The following is an 18,424-nucleotide window of genomic DNA, read 5'->3' as shown; positions in this document are numbered from 1 at the left end:
GGTCATTCAATGACAAATACTTTTTAAGGCTTCTATGTACTCTCAAGCTCACCCAAATGTCCAACCATTGAGACTCATATTACCAAACTCTCTTGATAGAAAAATCAGTTTAAGCAGTGACATCTATTTCTCTGTATAAGAGTATTGGTCGAACAGTTGGGAAAAAAGTTAACTACAGGGTGTGTAGAAAGTAAAGCACAGGGGTGGAGTTTAACCTGCGTAAATAATTAGCAGTTGATTTAATTTACTAATTATGATCGACTGACTTTGTCTTAAGTCAACAAAACTATTCAATGTGCTTACACTTTGATTTAAGTTCTATTTTTATGATGGTTTCAACTGAGAAAAAAATATTACGAGTGAAAATTCAAAAACTTCATGAGAGTTGTTTAAGTAAATCTGCAATTGCAGCAAAGTTAAATGCCTCAAGAAAAACAGTAACAAGGTGGATAGATCGTGATAGTGTAGAGGATCAAGATAGACCAGGTAGACTGTCGAAAGTGACTCCGGAAACAAAAAGGTTCATTACGAATATTTAAAAGAGACAACATCGAGTTCAATTCGTGAATGTGCTGTGAAATTAAATCTATCTGAATGTTATCAATCAAAAGAAAAAGAAATTTCACCTTCAACTGTAAAAAATTATATTCAATCAACTGAATGGGGAAAATGTGCATACAAAGTGAAAAAGAGATTTATTCTTAGTCAAACTAACGTTTATGATCGACTCTATTTCGCCGAGTATCTAACTAATCAAGTGTATTGTGATTCTGATTTAAATGGATTATTGAAAAGATTCCATATCTTTTATACAAATGAGTCATGGATTCAGTTAAAGTGAAATCTTTTTACTTATTCAGTTAATGAACTTCAGTATTTTCTTGTTTATTTCATAACATTCATTTATTTCTGTAACATTCAATGAGAATGATCCAGCTCCAATATTATAATGATAACTGTATTTATACATAATAGATAATATGATATGAACAACAATTTAAACCGAGATTACAATTAATTTATAATATAATTACATGATAATGTTTCTCTTTAAGGTTATATCTGATAATTAATGGCATCAAGTTCATTGGTCAAATGAATCACATGTTAATCATGATAACAGAAATAAAATATTTCATTATATGAAATTAACTTTTCAGATTAATAAGAAGAAGGTTAAAGGGTTAAAACAATTAAAATCCATCAGATTATCGATTAATCCAAAAGATTTACACATATAATATAATCTGAGGTTGGGATAATTTCATAATCTCTGGGAATGTTTTTGGTTTGATTGTGTATATGTGATGGTTATCATTGTATCTGTTGAAATTAGTTAATCTAGAAAGATGATAGAAAATCAATGATGGAAAAAAATCCAATAATCTGATAGTTTTAATCAGAATTGTGAATAGCATTTCCTAGATTTACGAGAATTCAGTCAGTTAACAATCTAATTGGATGGCGATCGATTTAATTTCAATAATGTGAACTCTCCAATTAGCCAGATTGACTCATATTCGTCTCAGTCGTTATTTAAACTTCGGCGACATATTTAGCAGGACATGAAATGGCTTTATCACTCATCCCAGTTCTAATCATCACGATTCCATCTAATTCCTCACCAACTTGAATAATAATCTACCATGAGAGATAAAAAGGCAAACATAATTATTAAAATAAAAGTCTTTACAATATTGATAATGTTTCACTTTGATAGGGTCAACATTTACCTGATCTCTGAGTAGCTTGACCATAGATCCTTCACCGTCACTCACTTGAATCGTGTGAAGCATTTGAAGCGGCCTTTCACCAGAATAAAGTTTAGCCACATATTTGGATGGAAATAGGCCAACTTGCCCGTGAGTTTTACCTTGCCACCAATCTGGATCAGTCGTATCAGTAACAGTCAATGTTGTCCCCGCTCTAAGAAGCCATTTCAAGAGATAAATAATTTTCTCGATTAGTAAGAAAAAAAAACCAATCAAAACAGAAAAATACTCACTTTAGGTCAAGTTCATCTTCGTGACGACCTCTAAAATTGTACAGGGCCACGTACAAATTGGTTGGTAAAAGGCGTTGTGGTTTCTTATTGAAAGACTGTTGCTATAAATGAAATATTATTAATAATAAAAAAGAAAATGAAATCTTTTCATTAGTTTTTATTCGTAATGAGAGATGGCGACAGCAAACAGAACTTTTGAAATTCTGATAATCTTTCAAGTTTTTTTTTTCTCTGTTCACCAGGTAAACATAATAATCTTAAACATAATCGAATAATCTTTGAATACTTTAAACTTATCGACGATGGAATCATTAAAATATGTATATTTCTACCCACGGAAATAAAAGATTATCGAAAATTGATTTCCAAGCTCAATTCATGTGAAAGAGATAATATATTTCTCCTCAATTCAATTACCTCAATCTAAGGACAAACTGTTGCGTGTTAATTTTAAACAGCCAAAAATGGTAATGATTTAATATTAAAAAATATTAATATGATGATAGGAAAAGAAGAAGACAAAAACCCTGGCAAATCATATCTCATTATATTCATTGAGTAAACTCCGCTCATTGAAGAGAAGATATATTAACTGTTCATTTGAATATTATCCCCATGAAACTCGGTAAGAGAAGAGAAAGAAAAAAAAAATAATGGATATAATAAAAGTCCATGAATAATGTAAATGAATAAAACTAGAAGAAGAAACTTCTCCATTGGTAACAAGATCTAATACTTATTACCACTTACATTGAACTTGAATATTGACCTAATTTCATGTTCTTTTTCTGTTCTTATCAATTTGAACTTCATCTTGTTTACTATTGCAAAATGTTCATTGTCACCTTGAGAGATCACACAATTATCAGCATCATCATCATCATCATCATCGTCATTCAAACCTTGTCAGTTGATAACTTGCCAAGAATCAACAACAACAGTTGACTCAACAATTAACATGACAACCATATGAGTTAAATCATAAGATTTGATGTTTAAATTAACGATATTGACAATCAACTGATTGTCAATTGGGTTCATCTTTTTTTTTATTCAGGATGTTAGGTAAAAAATAATATTACCGGTGATGGACAAGGCGAGGGTGAGGCACTTGCATCGGCATTTGTATTGGGTAGGTCAACTGAATTCATACGAATCTTTCCAAAAGTAGGTTTTCTTGGACTCCCTGTATTTGCTGTATGACAATTGAATCAATCATAAAGAAAATGATTATAAAAGTGTGATAAATAAAACGTCAATGGTGAATGATGAGAATGATGATATTTCCCATATTCATAGTAATCACAATAATAATGAATGGTTATGATGACGATGATGAAAAGAAGAAGAAGAAGAAGATCCAATTGTCCAATAGAAATAGAACAAAAAGAAAAGATAAAAAAAAGAGAGTAATTTGATTCGAATTAGTAAAAGTACCAACAGAGAATTGATAATCAATATGACAATGATAATGAACGACAAATAGATCGTAATAATAACAATTACTGAGCAAGAGAAAAATAATAATAATCAAATCGAATTGAATATAATGATTATATACTTTTACATGTAATACGATCAGAGGATGCTGAAGATGAAGAATCAAATGGTTCCGAGTAAACTGTTGGTTCATCCAGAGGAATTGATTGTGATTTTGAAGATGTTCATGAGTAGAATTTGGGTCAGAAAGGAAAGAAAGAAAAGAAAGAGAAAAGTATTACTAATTTTGTAGATTCGATTTTTCCAAAATTTTGACTACATGGAAACGTTGTAACGTGCATTGTTAGAGGTTCATGTTCGAGAAGAAAAAGTAATTAAGTAAATGTTTTATGTACATTGGTGAAAAATCGTACATGAGGTATGATTTGAATTCGGTGGTCGAGCTCGTTGAACATGCTGAGTCGATTCGTCCAGTGAGAAACTTTTCATTCGTAGGGAAAGTTTTTTTCGTTGTGGACTATGAGGAGCTAAAGGAGATACGATGGGCAAAGGTTGGAAAAGATTAAGAAAAAGATATTAGTTTATTATTTGTTTTCCAATTTTAGTTTTTATTCTAATCAAAAGGGAGAATAATCACGAAAAAAAAGGAAACGGAAATCAGAGCAAATTATCATAAAGTTTTCTAATTCAAAGTTTTCAAAACATTTTAACAATCAATACAGTTGATTAACTTTCTTTAACTAACGAAAATGTGTCAACAATTTTATGAGAATTAAAACTTTTCAATGGTTTGAAAGTTTTGTTTACCTTTTCTCACGAAACTGATGATTTAATTGCTTCAATTAAGTGAATCATTTACAGTTAATTAAAAATCAATTAACTTTACATTTCAATTGCAATTTATTTCCATTGAGTCTATGATATATTATTTTGAGTTTTTTCATTTGATTGCCTTTGAATGTCAACAGTTAATTGCAGTTAATTGTAAACCAATCGTTCAAAAAAGTTGAATAACTTTGGACCATCTGATCTATGCTAATTGTCATCTATCAATGATTAAACTTTGCTGATGATTAAGTTAATCACAAACTAATTAGAAGATAAAAAGTGTTTACTGAGTAAACTTTTAATTCCGTTCAACTTTAATCATGACGTTGAAAAAAAGCTCAGAAAAAAGATAAGTATGTAAGATTTACGAACGTTTCTCGAATTTTCTGATTAGAACTTTTGGTCTCTTCCTCTCTCCTTCTCTCTCTCTCTTTTCGTCCCACTTAATTCAATTATTTTCAATTTCCATGATCAATAGTTTGTAGTTTCTCTCTTCATGATAACAGATTAATCTGTAATGATTACATGACGATAATGGTGATGATAAAAAACAAACAACTTCGTGAGAATAGAAAATGTTTTTTTTTCTTAGAACTCATTTAGAACTTTTTTTCCGGTTATAAACACAGGGAATTATCATCTGCTTTATCTCATCTGAATCCAAGTCATGAACTTAATGACCATGAAAAGGTGTGACCACAATGGAGAAAATTCCAAATTGACCATGAGTATCGTCAAGACAAAGGTGAAAGAAAGCAAAAACTTTGAATTGGAATTGAAACTTTTGGTTTTCATTGACAATTCGATCTCATTGTAAAAATAATAGATAATTGTTTTGATTAATTGTTTCCGATTTCCGTTTTCTTTACTCCCCTCCTCTATCAAGTAAAGTCTCTAATGACCAATTTCGAGAATAAAAAGAAATCACCATGTCACCTACCTGAACATGATGCATGCATTGAATTGGTATTAACAGCAAGAAGATGGGAAGATGATGATGAATTTGAAGATGAAGTTGAAGTTCTGATTCGTGCATGATGAGGAGGCATTAGACTTGAGACAAGATTTGAAAAACGATCATGAGCCACCGTGGGTTGTGTTACGGTTACTTGTGAATCATTGATTCCATGGTTAAGGTCACTCATTGAGGATGGATTACGTCGAACCTCATTTGCAGTTCGAAGTAACTGATAAATTGGATCAATTGACGGTTGTTGTTGTTGTGATTGTTGTGTAATAGATTCTGTGATAATCCAAAGTGATCAATAGTTGCAAGAGACAATTAAACAATTGAATCGATAAAAATGTCAAAATATTTATCGTAAATGATAAATTATATTAGAAGGGAGAGAGAGATAGAGAGAACCGATTCACCTTTCACTTAGAACTTTTCTTTCTTCAGTTCGATATTTCGCTCTTTCTCTCTGTTAATATTAATAATAGACTCCATTCAATATTCTGAGTTTATTTACTAAAATGATTTTATCTTCAACATTAATCATCATCATCATTGATTGTTATCTTCAAGATGAGGATGATTATAATTCAATAGTATTCACTTGAACCAATCAACGAGTAAATATTAACATCTAGTTTGATTCAATTCTGTTTATTCATATAACTTGCCTGCTCATTTTCAGGATTAACCCTGAAAACAATACCATTATCATCATAATTGTAATCATATCAAAATACCAACAGTTATCATAATAATTTAATTTCTCTCTCTCTCTCTCTCTTGATTAACATGATACAATGTGATTAACTAAAGCAAATGATAAACAATTAACCTAATTGCAAATATATTAATACAATACAAGCATTCACAATTAAACGTAATGAGCAATAAAAATACAGTCGTTAAACTTTTGATGAGCTCTGTATAATTGTTACAGGAGTTAGACTATTTTTACTGATGTTTTTCAATTTTCACTATTCGAGTGCTAAATACTCGAGTAGTTTGATTGATAAAAAATTTTCATATTAGGGTCATATTTCATATATACTTAAGGTCATTAAGGTCACTGGTGAGCTGCCACGTTCGAAAATACTTTGATAAAAATGTTGAAAATTGAGAATCGCCGATCGAGAAAACAACAGTGGTAACTGCGTGTGGATTTAAATCTGAGTAATGAAATTCTGCTTGTTCTCATTAAATGTATCGTTAGTAGTAAAGAGCCATTCAGAAGAGGAAGTGGGGGAAAATTAAGTTTTGTGATTTTAATAAAAATTTCAAAAAATGAACAAAACCAGTCACATGGATGTGTAACCAAGTAACTGTCCACATGACCATTTTCTTAAAGGTAGTATCTTTAATTGATTAGGTTTTTGGTTTACGTTTTTTATTGAAGTTAATCTATTGATTTCTCACGTAAATCAAGATCATCCTCTTATTAACTTAAAAAGGCTATTCTTTAAATTTTCTCTGATTTATTTATACGCAATCGGTAAATATAAACGCACAGATATATTATTTCGATGTGATTTCTTAAAAATTGTATTCTTCTTTTAATATGGGGTCCTGCCAATGTAAGTTTGTCTTCGATGAACTTACGTAGATCTACTCTTAGTAGTAATGAAACATCCGCTTCTGAGCCACTCAAAAGCGGAAGTGGAGGAAAAGAGAAAATACAGACTTATACCCATGAATAAAAAGTTTCCATTAAAAAACTCAAATTTCCCAGAATTATAAAAACCAGAATTAAGTATCTGAATTGAACTGATCTGATACTTTTTGTTTACTTTCAACATTTCTTGCTTTTACATTAATTTCCTAAATTTCCAAAGTAATTTTTGTTGTTTTTTCTGATAAACTTTTAATCGATTAAACTGAAAAAAATGTTATTTGTCAGATTTCCTATAATTTAACATTTCATGGTAGGTACGTCAACATTAATTATTAAAATAATGAACACAGCTAATAATACTTTATGCTATATTCCTACAGAAACGGTATATGATCAGAATTTGAATGGTACTACTACCGATACAACAATAACCGTATTATATTATAACGCTATTCTTATAATATCGGTAAGTGATTTACATATAACAATTTTAGAAAACTATTAGACTAATAGTCTATTGGTATTGATGATGATTGTTTTATAATTGTGTGGGGCGGCACTCACTTATTATAAAAACCCATGATTCAACATTTAAGATGGAACAAAACTCATTTTCTTTGCAAAAAATTGAAAACTTACTTGTGGCGCATTGGTGAGATGTTTACCTTTTATATGCAATGACATGGCTTCATACCACGTTGGTGACAATTTCATTTCTTACGCAATATAACTTTGCTATGATTATGAACATTTTTCTGTATTAGGAATTTATCAACAAAATGAAAACTTAAAAACGACCTAACCGGAAGCTCCTCTGCGTACTGATGAATAAGGTGAAGCGACCAGAACTGCAAAAACTCGACTGAATGAACTGATAGTTGCCAAAAAAGCGCATTTGGAACAACGCATCACTGCTTCATCAACCGCCAAATCTAATTCTGAGGGTGAGTTTGGCTAATGAACTAACAATAATATAACAATAATTGTGATACTAACAACAGATTAGGTAAGGACTCTAGAATAGCCTTACTCTCTGATCGTCATCAAACTTTTTCTACGTATAGTTCCTTTCATGAGTGTCATACACACAGTTTTCGAGGAAACTCTTAGTTCAGAAGATACAGCTAGCTAAAAGTCGATTTTTGTATAGAGGCTTACGGAGTAATAGGAAGTTTCATAGAGCCATACAGAATGATGATAGAGCAATGCTTTTTTCAGCACATATTTGTCACTAACAGTACTATACAGACAAAATTATAGACATCTAGATATATCAAATCAGTACATTTTCTGGGTTCAAAGTTGGATTTTCAATGAAATAGTATATAACCAATGAACCATGTTGATTTGTGAGTTAAATAACCTTCAGTTCACTTTCAAATTTAAGAACATAAGACTTTTTTTTATTAATGTTAATATTAAATGATATGATTATGGAATCATCTAATTCTATCATTTGATGATCTTGAGGTTCTAGAGTTTATCTGCTTAGCTCTTTGTTTAAATCATTTTAAGGGTCCAGGTCTTATCTGCTTGACTCTCTGTCTTTGGATCATCTTGCTAGATCAGCAACTTTATTTTTTCATAATCAGTCATTTAATAAAATATATTAAAAAGAAACATGGCTCAACAAGCACCCGGGCGATATATACCCAGGGTATGCATATGATAATAATCTTTCTTCACTTTTTCAATATGTTTTTTTACGGCTATTGCTAATTCGGACGAGTAAGCTCTGCTTCTAAATGAGCCGACCACTTTGCCTATCTTCTTCTAGGTAGACGTTTCCTCCGCCATAACCCCAATCCCAATAGTACTCTCGCAAAACTGTCACAAAGTCTTCAGCGCGTACCTTGAGATACATAGCATGCATACCCTGGGTATATCTCACATGCCCGGGTGCTCGTTGAGCCAAGTTTCTTTCTAATATATATTATTAAATGACTGATTATGAAAAAAAAAAGTTTCTGATCTGAGCAAGATGATCCAAAGACAGAGAGTCAAGCAGATAAGACCTGGACCCTTAAAAAGATGATTTAAAGACAAAGAGCTAAGCAGATAAACTCTAGAACCTCAACAAGATCATCCAAATGATAGAATTAGATGATTCCATAATCATATCATTTAATATTAAACATTAATAAAAAAAGTCTTATGTTCGTAAATTTGAAAAGGTGAACTGAAGGTTATTTAACTCACAAATCCAACTTATGGTTCATTGGTTATATACTATTTCATTGAAAATCCAACTTTGAACCCAGAAAATGTACTGATTTGATATATCTAGATGTCTATAATTTTGTCTGTATAGTACTGTTAGTGACAAATATGTGCTGAAAAAAGCATTGCTCTATCATCATTCTGTATGGCTCATGAAACTTCCTATTACTCCGTAAGCCTCTATAAAAATCGACTTTTAGCTAGCTGTATCTTCTGAACTAAGAGTTTCCTCGAAAACTGTGTGTATGACACTCATGAAAGGAACTATACGTAGAAAAAGTTTGATGACGATCAGAAAGTAGGGCTATTCTAGAGTCTTACCTATTTTTCAAATGTGAGAAGAGTCTGTAGAGCCTTTTCGATTACATCTGCATTGAATTTTTTCATTCGATTGTTGAGGGAATTTTCAGACCATAGTCCCATAATGACACCATCCGATGCTTTAATCACTTATAATGGCCTGAGTTCATAAGCATTCCTAAGTAGTACTTATGGTTAATGTACTGATGGTCCTGCAGTGACTGACAATAGATTATCCAATATAAACTAAAAATCTAAAGCTCATTCGGTTCATGACGTGTTTGAAAGTCATTTGAAGGACATTTTACCAAAATTTATTATCAACCACATTTTCATAGCATTAAATGAGTGTACCGTCAAATGTTATGACGGATTCTCTTAACGAAAATTTTTGCTGATCTTGATAACAAACTAAATTGCTCAAAACTTGTGATCTAGATCAGAAAACGATCAATAACGAGTTAGCTTCATACGTTTCTTTGCACCGATAACCTCAATGACCTTGGTATTAGAATATCGAGTAATACACAAATTCATCAGTTCATAGATCAAGTCTCGAGGACTTATACTTTTAGCTAAACAGAAAAATGAAAAATGATCGTTGAAATAGTTGAATTACCCTGTACTTTTATGATTAAAGTATTGTTTGCTTACTATTATTATCATTATTATTATTTGAATAGAAATCTGAATTTGATTGTTACATCAATTATACTCATTAATACTTTAAACCGATTGGTAAATTAACTGTTAATAAATGATAAGACTAAATATTAATAAAATATGGTAAAATTATACTAATAAAAGTTATTATTAACTTTGGTTACTTCAAATTTTGATTTTATTATTATTTTCAAAATTTGTATTGTTTAATTTGAAAAGTAAACTTTTTTAATCAAATTGTTGTTGATTTCAAATGATTAGTTAATTAGTTTTATGTTTAAGTTGATTAACTTGGGAAGGTAAAATATTTACATTATGTTACTATTATTATCTCAAGTTAATTTGATAAAATATTTAGTGAGTAGGGTTGGGTTAATGCTCATGGAAATTGGTTAATTAATTTACTTACTTTCATCATCCATTTCATTGTAAACTAATTTGGCTTCAATTTCAGAAGTTGACTTTTGACGACGAAGTAGTTTGGTTTTCGGTTGCTATTTATATATAAGTAAGATGACCAATGTCCAGTTGAAATAAATATAGAGATATATCAAGAGAAAAGTAAGAATTGATAAAAAATAAATTAGTTCTCTTCTAATTCTTTCTCAGGTTTGGCTATGGAAAAACGTCAAAATGTAATAAATCAAATTTTCTTTGGATTAAGATTAAATCTTATCTAGAAATCTAATTAAACTTTATCATTTCGTAACTTGAGACTCATGATGATGAAATTTTCATTTGATTTAGTGAGAGATTAAATCAACAGTTGAATAATATCATGTAAAAAGATTAGAAGGAAATTCAAATGAATTGATTATAAAAATGTTTCATTTCATGAGGTTTTAATTTTTCCTTTGCGATAACTTTGATTATCTCTCTTGCAATCTCCTATTATAAGGTGATAATGTTCATGGTGATAATCATCATGGTTGATTTGTAAGTGAAAAAAAGATTCAGGTGACAAGCAGGAAACTGTTGAACCATAAATGTTTCATATAATATTTCAGGGTAGACTGAACTTTCATATTAAATGATTTCGGATGAAATGTATTCCTCAGAATATCAGAACTGACATGATGATCAACTTTTACAACATCTTCATTGTAGACAACTTGACTGAAGTGATTGTAATGTATCATGGTAATGATGATGATGACCATGATAATGATGATAATAATAATAATCTGGAAAGTATTGTGATTAACAAAGGAGATTGAAATTGAAATGATGCTTATTAGTATATCTCATGAAAGTGAAATTCATTTCATTTAATCAACTCATTTTTTCACTTTTTCCAATGAAATTTTTCAGTTATTATCTTTATCATTATTTCACATCATCATCATCACCATGAAAAGGATGCTGTTAGTTCATCATCATCATCATCATCATCATCATCTTCGGTTGACCAGGTTTCTGAATTCTTGTTATCATATATTCAATGTTATATAAATGTTTTCAATCTTATCAAACTTGGATGACTATTATTTCACCTTAATCATTAGCAATCTTGAATTCTGCTCGGCTGATCAACTTTATCATGATAAAGTTTCCGTTTACCTGTTTGACCTTTTTTCACTCATCGTAAACTCCATCATGCTCCATGAATATCATCATGAAGTGAATATCAACAAACAAAACCAAGAGTAAACCTAAAGTTTTATTATCATTGTAATCTACTCTATCCTAATACTATTATAAATAACCATCATGAACAACACCATGATATCATCTGGTAGGTTGAATTTGATTCACTTGAAATATTATCATGGATTTGAGGAATGGAAGAGTTATTGTTGCTCAAGATTAACTTTCATGGAGAATGAGGTTAAAGTGAGAAAGAATCCAGAAAATTGAACGATCTCATGGAACGAAAAAAGTTCTGAATATTCATAATATTAATGCTTCTTAGAGGTCACTTACTTGGCACTTGGTGGCTTTATCGGTACACTCAGAGTGAGCGTTCAGCTTGCACATTTTACACTTCATTCCTTGTCTCGAATGTCCTGTGGTAAAAATGAAGAAAAAATTTTTTCAGTTCGAAGTTGGAAATTTCAAAATCTATTCAACTTTTCATTTGTTTTCATCTTTTTCAGGGTAAATGGCAATCTTACCTCTTAGAACTTCATGGCAAATGTCACATGGTGTTATCTTTTTATAAGTATATTCAGTCCAAACATGTTGAACTCCATCATACAGGTAAAGTGATGGATTAGAATCAGAGTTCCTACTTGATCTCTTATCATCAGAATTTCTAAAAGTAAAGATAGAAGAATAATATGCATCATGAGAATAGAATGAGAAAAAAAAGAAAAGAAAAGTTTTTGGTTTCCAATTTTCGATTCATTTTTCAATTAGTAATAATAACTTCAAGTCATCAGTTGGAAATTCGTTTGAAACTTATATTCAATTTCCATTAGTGATTCTCTTTTGCTCACATTGGAATTAGGGTTAGAAAAAGAAAATGTTGAAAAAAATATCAATCTACTTCCAGCGACTCCCCGAAGATCTTCATCGTTCACTATTATATCATCATCATCATCATGACTCTACTAGAACAACATGATATATATAAATGAAAAAGCTCAAGTTTTACCAGGCAAGAAGAAAAGAAAACAACAAACTAAACATTCTGAGTGAAGGTGAAAAAAGTTCGGAAGAAAAAAATGAGCCTCAAGGTAAAACACCCAAAGGTGAGTCATTATTATCTGTCACTTGATGAGTCCCCATCCCTTAACCTCTAATTTTATCACCTCGAAGATGTGTCATTATCATGGTATCAAAGTGAAGATAATGTTAACTTAAACTCCTCAATTTTATCTGTTCATTTATCGAGATGAGAATCAAATTGAGTAGAACAAAAAAAAGTTCAATCTTAATGCTGAGTAAAAAAAATCAGGGACTGGAATAAATTCTGAATTATATTATGGCAAGGTGAAAATCTCTCCATGTATGCATCAGTATAAGAAATTTGAATAATCAGAATCAACAGATGAATCATGAGTAAAGATCTGAAATAAAAACCTAATCGTATTCAAAATCCACAGAGTAACTGAAAGATTCAGGTTTTTTTTCCTTGTATGTAAATAAAATATTCAGGACAAAGTTCAAGATTCGTCATGAAGTATTTATATTATATGTTCCATACCTTTCATTATTGTTTGGTGTAGATTTCAAGCTTTTGAAAGCCTTGAACCATTTCATCTTAATACTTGTTGTGCTTGTCGTTGATGATTTCCGTTCTCGGCTCACTAGGAATCCATTGTCTCCATGAAATTCACGCTCTTTTGCTGTATATAACTCAATCTGTCAGAGTGAAATGTAAGATAAAGGAGGTGGAGAGAGAGAGAGAAACAATAATAGACAATGTTTATGAATATAAATCCAGGAAAAGACGATGAGAGAGAGAGGATGATGGTGAAATATTGAAAGATTTTATTCTTAGCAAAAAAAGAAAAGAAAAGTTCTTATCGTCATGAGAGGTTGAACTTCTCTTTCAATTCTCATCGAACTGATAATTTCGACCCATTTCCAGGCAATCATGTGGATTCAATGAATTCTGACAGATTTTCTTTTTCCTCTCTTTCTCCATTTTTGCTTCAATCTCTCTTGAGGAAGATTTCAAGTGTAGATACACAACAAAAACGAATTGATAGTAAATAAAAGTTCACTTTTCACTTCGTAATCGTAAAACTGAACGATGAAATATTCAGACAAAGATACATGATATTCATCATGATGATTAGAGCCTTGAATAGATTCTCATCATTTCTTTCCTCAAATTTAGAAACTAATCTTTTATATCTCAATGTTTTTCTTCACAGCTTATACAACAGTATATCTCATAGTATATCTTTTCATCTTTTCACCTCAATCATGAAATACAACTTTTCATTTCCTTGTTCAATCTTGAAATTGGTATTTACACTCGAAAAATTTATCAAACACCAGACTGATAATATCATTTTATCATGAACCAGATGAATATATGTTAATAAACATTTCCTCTTTCTCCAATGAGGGAGAAAATACTAACTCTGTTACATGGGAAGATAAATATCATGATTCATTATATTCAACTGATCCAGTAACAGGTTTGAGCTTTCAATTTTGTTACCTGATACCTGATGGTTTATCTGCCTTGTTATCATGGTGATAAAAATTTCCAAGTCAACAATCAATATGAGAGAAATATGAGCAAATCTAAAGAATCAGAACTTTTTTTCTACAAAATTCGAAAATCAGAAAAACTGAATCATTGAGAATAACCATCATAATCGTTCATCATGCAATGAATTCAAAGAAAATTTCTCTCTCTCTCTCAATTTAGATGATAATGGTCACATCAGATTCATGGTAAACATGATATCATGGAGAAGAGGAAGAAGAAGAAAAAAAAGTTTAATATCTTATATGATAATGAGAAGAGTAAATATTTACATCGATTCAGAAAATGGCGATAATGAACATGAACTATTAATATAAGTTGAAGAAAATTGTAACTTCCTTTCAGAACTTGAATCATTCAAGCAACATGATAAAATGAATTTTCCACTTCCTTCTTCTCTTACATATAATTCAAAAGTCTTCTCATGAAATTGAATTGAATTCGTAGATTTATTTTTTTCTTATATAAAGGTAGAAAATAAAATTCACTCCAAAAGCTATTAAATTATTATCATCACCATTATGGTGACTATTCAAAGCTACAAATCAGATAATAATGATAATGTAAATCTTTGCCATAACCCTCAAGGTATTACTAGATATTATTACATGTACTAGTACATGAGCTAATGTGATGATTATAAGTAAGTGAATCTAAATCAGATTAAATTGTTCAAATTATCATGATGAATAAATGAGAATGAAGCAATTAATTCATCAAAGTTTATTAGGCTTATTTGTATGTTTCAATTTCATCACCTAAATCACATGAATGATAACTTATCATGAAGAAGAAGCAAAAAAAAAGATAATGATTATGAGTCTAATTATATTAATGATGGTAACAAGTTGATGATGATAATGATTAGATGTTATAATATATCAAAAGGTGAGAATTGAACATATTAGATAAAAAAAGGTAAACTTATCATGAAACTTGGGTAGAGGGGTTAAGGTGATATTCTTGATGATATTTACCTGTGATTTAATAGCAGCCATGTGCATATGAGCTACATGGAGATCAAACTTTTTCAAGCAGATCTCTTCCTGTATCTCATTAGCTTTATTGTGAAGGTTGGAATCCAGGCTTCTGTCATTACCATGACGCGTGAATATGATTATAATTATGATCCCATGGATGATGGAAAAGGAAGAGAAAGTTTTTTGTTTAGTAAATTAGAACTTTTCTTTTCTTTTCTTTTTAAAGTTCGAAAAAAAATTTTTCAGAAGAAAAATTTAATATTATATAAAGGAAGTGGAACCAGAAAATAACATGAAAAGTTTGTATTTGTTTTCTTTGTACCTTTGCTGTAATTTGAGAAGCGATTCAATTGCTTCCTCCAATTGTTGTATTTTCCCGTCTAAATTGTTCAGTTCAGATTTCAATTCGTCCAATTTACTTCTGAATACATATCGGCATGATTTATCAATATAAAGTTCATTTGTTAACACGGAAGCAACTTCCTGATTGATTAGATATGAAAAGAACAACATAAATAATAATCAACCAGTGAAAAAAAAGCAAGAAAAACAAAATCTTTGATTATATCAAAGAACATCAATAAATCATGATTATCAACCATGATATTGAAAATGATAACTCATATGATGGAGATTGTTTCTGTTAGCGATATTATAATTTTTCCTGTTGTTTTCTGTTCCTTCATTTGTTTCAATTTCAATGAACACTACAAACAAACTAGAAACAGAAAAGAAACTTTCTCTCTCTCTCTCTCTCTCTCTCTGAATAGTTACTAATACTACTGAATAACTAGAATTTCAAATGATTCAGATTCATGGTGTTGTTACTGGTTAAGTTTTCAGTAGAGAAAAGGTAATAAGCTCATGATGATGTAATTCTATGTGTTTGTAGGTGGGAGTGATGAAGGAGGAGTGGAAAGAAAAAACTTGAGCTCGAATAAATTATTAGTTGGAACTTTGTATTACTTTTTTTTTCTTCGTTACAAAGTAATAACATGAAATTATGATGCAACAATTTTGATAATAAGATTTCAAGTGATTATCATTTTGATTATTTATCAATTAACATCAAGATGATGGTTAATCTTTTCCTATTTTCTGTTATCATAATTTTCAATCTTCTTTTTCTTGTTATTATCTTTTTAAGTTTTTATTATTGATTAGAGATGATTTTTGATTTTCGCTGGGTTAAGATATGAAATACTCACCGGTGGGAAACTAGAGGCTATCGTGGTATCATTGATTAAGGCTGGTGACACAAAGGTGTGCATTCGTGAAGGCATTGACGATTTGTCCACGTTCAACCCTTTTATATATGGAACTAGGTCATTTCGTCCATTGGTGACACTTTTAGCCGCTGAACTGATCGCCTGATAATGATTACTTTGCTCACGAATCTGTTAATTATATCAAAAGTATTTAGATGAACTTGTTAATTGTTATTGTTGTTAATGGCTGAGGAGGAGGAAAATAAAACATAAATATTATCCTAAATGATACATTGTTTTCATTTAGATTAAACTTTTAATTATTATAAACAAATTAACTCTACCAAAGTAATTAACGAAATCGTCAAGATAACCCAACGAAAAAGGTATAAATTTTTATCATTTCAAAGTTAATATCAAAGTATCATGAAAGTTATCATGATAAAAGTAAATATTTTTCAATCAAACTTGACAATTTATATTATTTTTTCTGTTTTCCCTTTACAATTAAGATAATGACAATCAGCAATTATGAATTTGATTACAATGACAATTAACTTATCCCTCCTTCTGATTAGTGTTTAATTTAAACTGGATACAAACAATGATTTGAGATTATACAGTTAATCCGGTTTTGAAAATGATAACAAACTTTTATCTTAATTAGAAAATTGAATTAAAGTGAAACTGGTTCATGGTGATTTCCTTTGAGAATCAACATGGTTGCTTATTAATTAAAGTGTCATAATTAACATTCAATTAAGAGCATTGGTCTGAATTAATGGGATAACTTATATTGAAATAAGTTCAATTTTTGTTTGTTCAGGATAAAAGATTAACAAAGTAATACAATCTCAAAAGTGATTAACGTTCAGAGGTTAAAATCTTATATTAAGATGACAAAAAGGATTTAAGGTTTAAGGATTGATAGAGGAGATTAGTAGTAATCTTGAAAATACTGTTAACAATTGATTATTATCTTAATCTTGATTAAGATAATTAACCCAGAGAACTGTAATTCTAACAGTTAAATGTTCAAATGTAACTCAATACATGATATTATTAATACTTGATGATGATATAAAAAGAGAGGAAGAGGAAAACATCACAATTGAAGATATTAATATGATAATAATCAATAATATTAAATATAAGGTTGGAAAAAGTTGCAATTGTTTCAATATCGATTCATTTCTTGTATTAATAGAAATCTTTTACCATAATCTTGTTATTCCGAGATTTTATTCCAATTTTTGTTCTCTATCTCAGTTTCAGAACTTATCTATTATTTGAGTTGAATTTTATTCCAATCAGTATTATGATCAATGGATCTCTACAAATACATGAAGATAATCTGTTATCTTCATGTAATATAATGATGATGTTTTAACATGAAGAGGAGGAACAGTTTATCTTCAAATGATATTACTCTGAATATTATCAGAATTGAACTTAAATTTTTTTTCCATACAAGTTTTATCAGTTTCGAGCTCGATTTTTGTTCAATCTATCACTAGACATGATGGATTAAGGTCAATCAATATTTACCTTTCAGGTAAAAAAACATTGGTCTAAATTGTCCGAATCAATTGCTTTCCAATTACAAACGATGAGATATTTTATATATACTCCATGAGAAACTTCATTAAATTCATTTGATCAGAACTTTTCTTCCCCTCTTCTCATCAACCATGATAATAACATGATAACAAAAAGTGGTATAAGAGTTTCCCTCTATTCTTATCATGAATTAGTTGAGGAAAAATAGTTGATTGTTAATAGAGAAGAAGTATAAAAAATTAACTCATCGTAACAATCAACTAATAATGGATAACAAAAGGATTGATTGTATGTTTATTACAATAAAAATCTAACTTGGAGTTTATAATATTACAATCAACTGATATTTTCCTTTAGATATAATAATGATAATCTCAGGTAATCATCAGAAGGAGATAAAAAATGATTGATAATCTTTGTTACTATTTTGATGATGATCAACAATCACGATCAATTATCATCATGACGATGTCCAGTATTCAACA

General features: G+C 29.9%; 1 protein-coding gene across 8 annotated transcripts in view; it reads right to left on the bottom strand.

Annotated features, from left to right (window-relative positions):
- Positions 1-874: 874 nt before the first annotated feature.
- Positions 875-18,424, bottom strand: part of LOC128390796 (uncharacterized) — a 47,751-nt gene continuing 30,201 nt past the window's right edge. Inside the window, exons 5-18 of one of the 8 annotated variants that reach the window (XM_053350557.1) lie at positions 16,380-16,568; positions 15,494-15,654; positions 15,169-15,280; positions 13,172-13,329; positions 12,138-12,277; positions 11,947-12,029; positions 10,433-10,517; positions 5,214-5,516; positions 3,841-3,972; positions 3,567-3,626; positions 3,088-3,200; positions 2,006-2,106; positions 1,734-1,926; positions 875-1,641 (exon numbers count right to left, since the gene is read on the bottom strand). In XM_053350557.1, coding sequence (XP_053206532.1) covers positions 1,537-1,641; positions 1,734-1,926; positions 2,006-2,106; positions 3,088-3,200; positions 3,567-3,626; positions 3,841-3,972; positions 5,214-5,516; positions 10,433-10,517; positions 11,947-12,029; positions 12,138-12,277; positions 13,172-13,329; positions 15,169-15,280; positions 15,494-15,654; positions 16,380-16,568 — 1,935 coding nt within the window. In that variant the 3' untranslated portion in view covers positions 875-1,536. The remainder of the gene's footprint in view (positions 1,642-1,733; positions 1,927-2,005; positions 2,107-3,087; positions 3,201-3,566; positions 3,627-3,840; positions 3,973-5,213; positions 5,517-10,432; positions 10,518-11,946; positions 12,030-12,137; positions 12,278-13,171; positions 13,330-15,168; positions 15,281-15,493; positions 15,655-16,379; positions 16,569-18,424) is intronic. The other 7 variants (XM_053350558.1, XM_053350559.1, XM_053350560.1 and 4 more) reach the window with 7 other exon arrangements.

This window comes from Panonychus citri, unplaced genomic scaffold (assembly GCF_014898815.1).
Source record: "Panonychus citri isolate SS breed McGregor unplaced genomic scaffold, ASM1489881v1 Contig00128, whole genome shotgun sequence".
Lineage (NCBI taxonomy): Eukaryota > Metazoa > Arthropoda > Arachnida > Trombidiformes > Tetranychidae > Panonychus > Panonychus citri.
This window is presented reverse-complemented; position numbering and strand designations above follow the sequence as displayed.